This window comes from Chaetura pelagica, unplaced genomic scaffold (assembly GCF_000747805.2).
Source record: "Chaetura pelagica isolate M959 unplaced genomic scaffold, ChaPel_1.0 scaffold232, whole genome shotgun sequence".
Taxonomy (NCBI): domain Eukaryota; kingdom Metazoa; phylum Chordata; class Aves; order Apodiformes; family Apodidae; genus Chaetura; species Chaetura pelagica.
This window is the reverse complement of record NW_009952441.1, coordinates 90,194-91,651: the sequence shown is the minus strand read 5'-3', so window position 1 is coordinate 91,651 and position 1,458 is coordinate 90,194. Positions and strand designations below refer to the sequence as shown.

At 63.9% G+C, this 1,458-nt stretch overlaps 1 protein-coding gene across 1 annotated transcript in view; it reads left to right on the top strand.

Annotated features, from left to right (window-relative positions):
• The window catches only part of PIEZO1 (piezo-type mechanosensitive ion channel component 1), a 23,597-nt gene that overhangs the window by 3,090 nt on the left and 19,049 nt on the right, over positions 1–1,458 (top strand). Inside the window, exons 3-5 of the mRNA XM_010008446.1 lie at positions 590–712; positions 1,050–1,092; positions 1,183–1,336. Coding sequence (XP_010006748.1) covers positions 590–712; positions 1,050–1,092; positions 1,183–1,336 — 320 coding nt within the window. The remainder of the gene's footprint in view (positions 1–589; positions 713–1,049; positions 1,093–1,182; positions 1,337–1,458) is intronic.

Sequence of the window (1,458 nt, the reverse complement as noted above, 5' to 3'; positions counted from 1 at the left end):
GAAGGTCTGACAGGCCCATCTGGCACCCACCCACCCACCCACAGCAGCCCCCTCTCCGTGGGAAGTTCCAGCAGGAGTGGTGAGCTGCATCCCAAAGCTGGTGCTGGTGCAGTGAGGCTGGGAAGTGCCTGGTGCCAGCTGGGTGGGAGGGTGATCCCAGGGCCCTGGCTGCATGAATCACTCCGTGTCTCAGTTTCTCCAGTAATGCAGAAGGAAGGATTGGGATTCTCTTTAGGCTGTGCTGGGGGTGAGCTGCATCCCAAAGCCAGGGCTGGTGCAGTGAGGCTGGGAAGTGCCTGGTGCCAGCTGGGTGGGAGGGTGATCCCAGGGCCCTGGCTGCATGAATCACTCCGTGTCTCAGTTTCTCCAGTAATGCAGAAGGAAGGATTGGGATTCTCTTTAGGCTGTGCTGGGTGTACAGTGAGACATGCAAGGGCCTGGTGGGATCATGTACCTAGGGCAGACCCCTGGCATCTCCGGGCAGAGCTGCTGTGCACTCCTTCCCAGGGGTGCTGGGTCCCTGCTGGGGATGCTCTCGCATCCTGGGGTCACCCCAGGCAATGGGTAATGGGGTCCCCATGTCTCCCAGGTCACGCAGGCCGCCTCCTCAGAGCTCTGCTGGGGATCAGCATCCTCTTCCTCCTTGCCCACTTCGTTTTCCAAATATGCCTGCACGTGCTGCCCGTCCTGGACCAGCTGCTGCAGCCCAGCTGTGAGTACAGGGTGCCAGGGGGTGCTGTGGGAGTGCCCACGCCTGCACCTCTGCTTTCCCTGGGGCTGCACCCCCCAAGGTGGTGACACGAGGGTGCAGGGATACCGTCCTTCTGGGTGCTGGGGGGCTGCTGAGGCTCTGTGAGGTCCCAGCCGTGGGCACATGCTGTGCCATGCCAGGTTGCCCGCTCAGCGACCACTGCAGCGGGCACAGACCCTGCCCTGGGCCCCCATGGATGTGGGGAATGATCTCCCCACCTTCCACCTCTGTTTGGGGTGTGCTCAGAGCCTGGCTGCACCAGGTCTGCTGAGCTCAGCATCTCCCTGCTTCCCTGCAGGCAGCAGATGGGAGACCCTTGCCCGGCACATCGGGCTCACCAGGTAAGAGCACCCTGGCAGTGTGGGGCAGGGGACTGGCAGTGATGGGGTGGGCAGCCCTGAGCCCTCCCCTGCCCCTCTTTTATCCCTTAGGCTGGACATGAACGACCTCCCCAACTCGGTGCGTCTTGTGGCCCCTGACGTTGGCATCCTGCTGGTCTCATCCCTCTGCCTGTGCCTGTGCCGCCGCCTTGTCCCCAAGGCCATCCGTGCCCAAAGGCCAGAGTCCCTGGAGCCACCTGAGCAGGTGAGAACCAACCCTGGCTGTGTCCCACCGAGCCCCAGCCCCCTCCCCAGGGCACAGTGCCATTCCCTGTCCCCTCATCAGGGAGGGCAGCCTGGGACATGGGGCGGGGGGGGGCGTCGCGC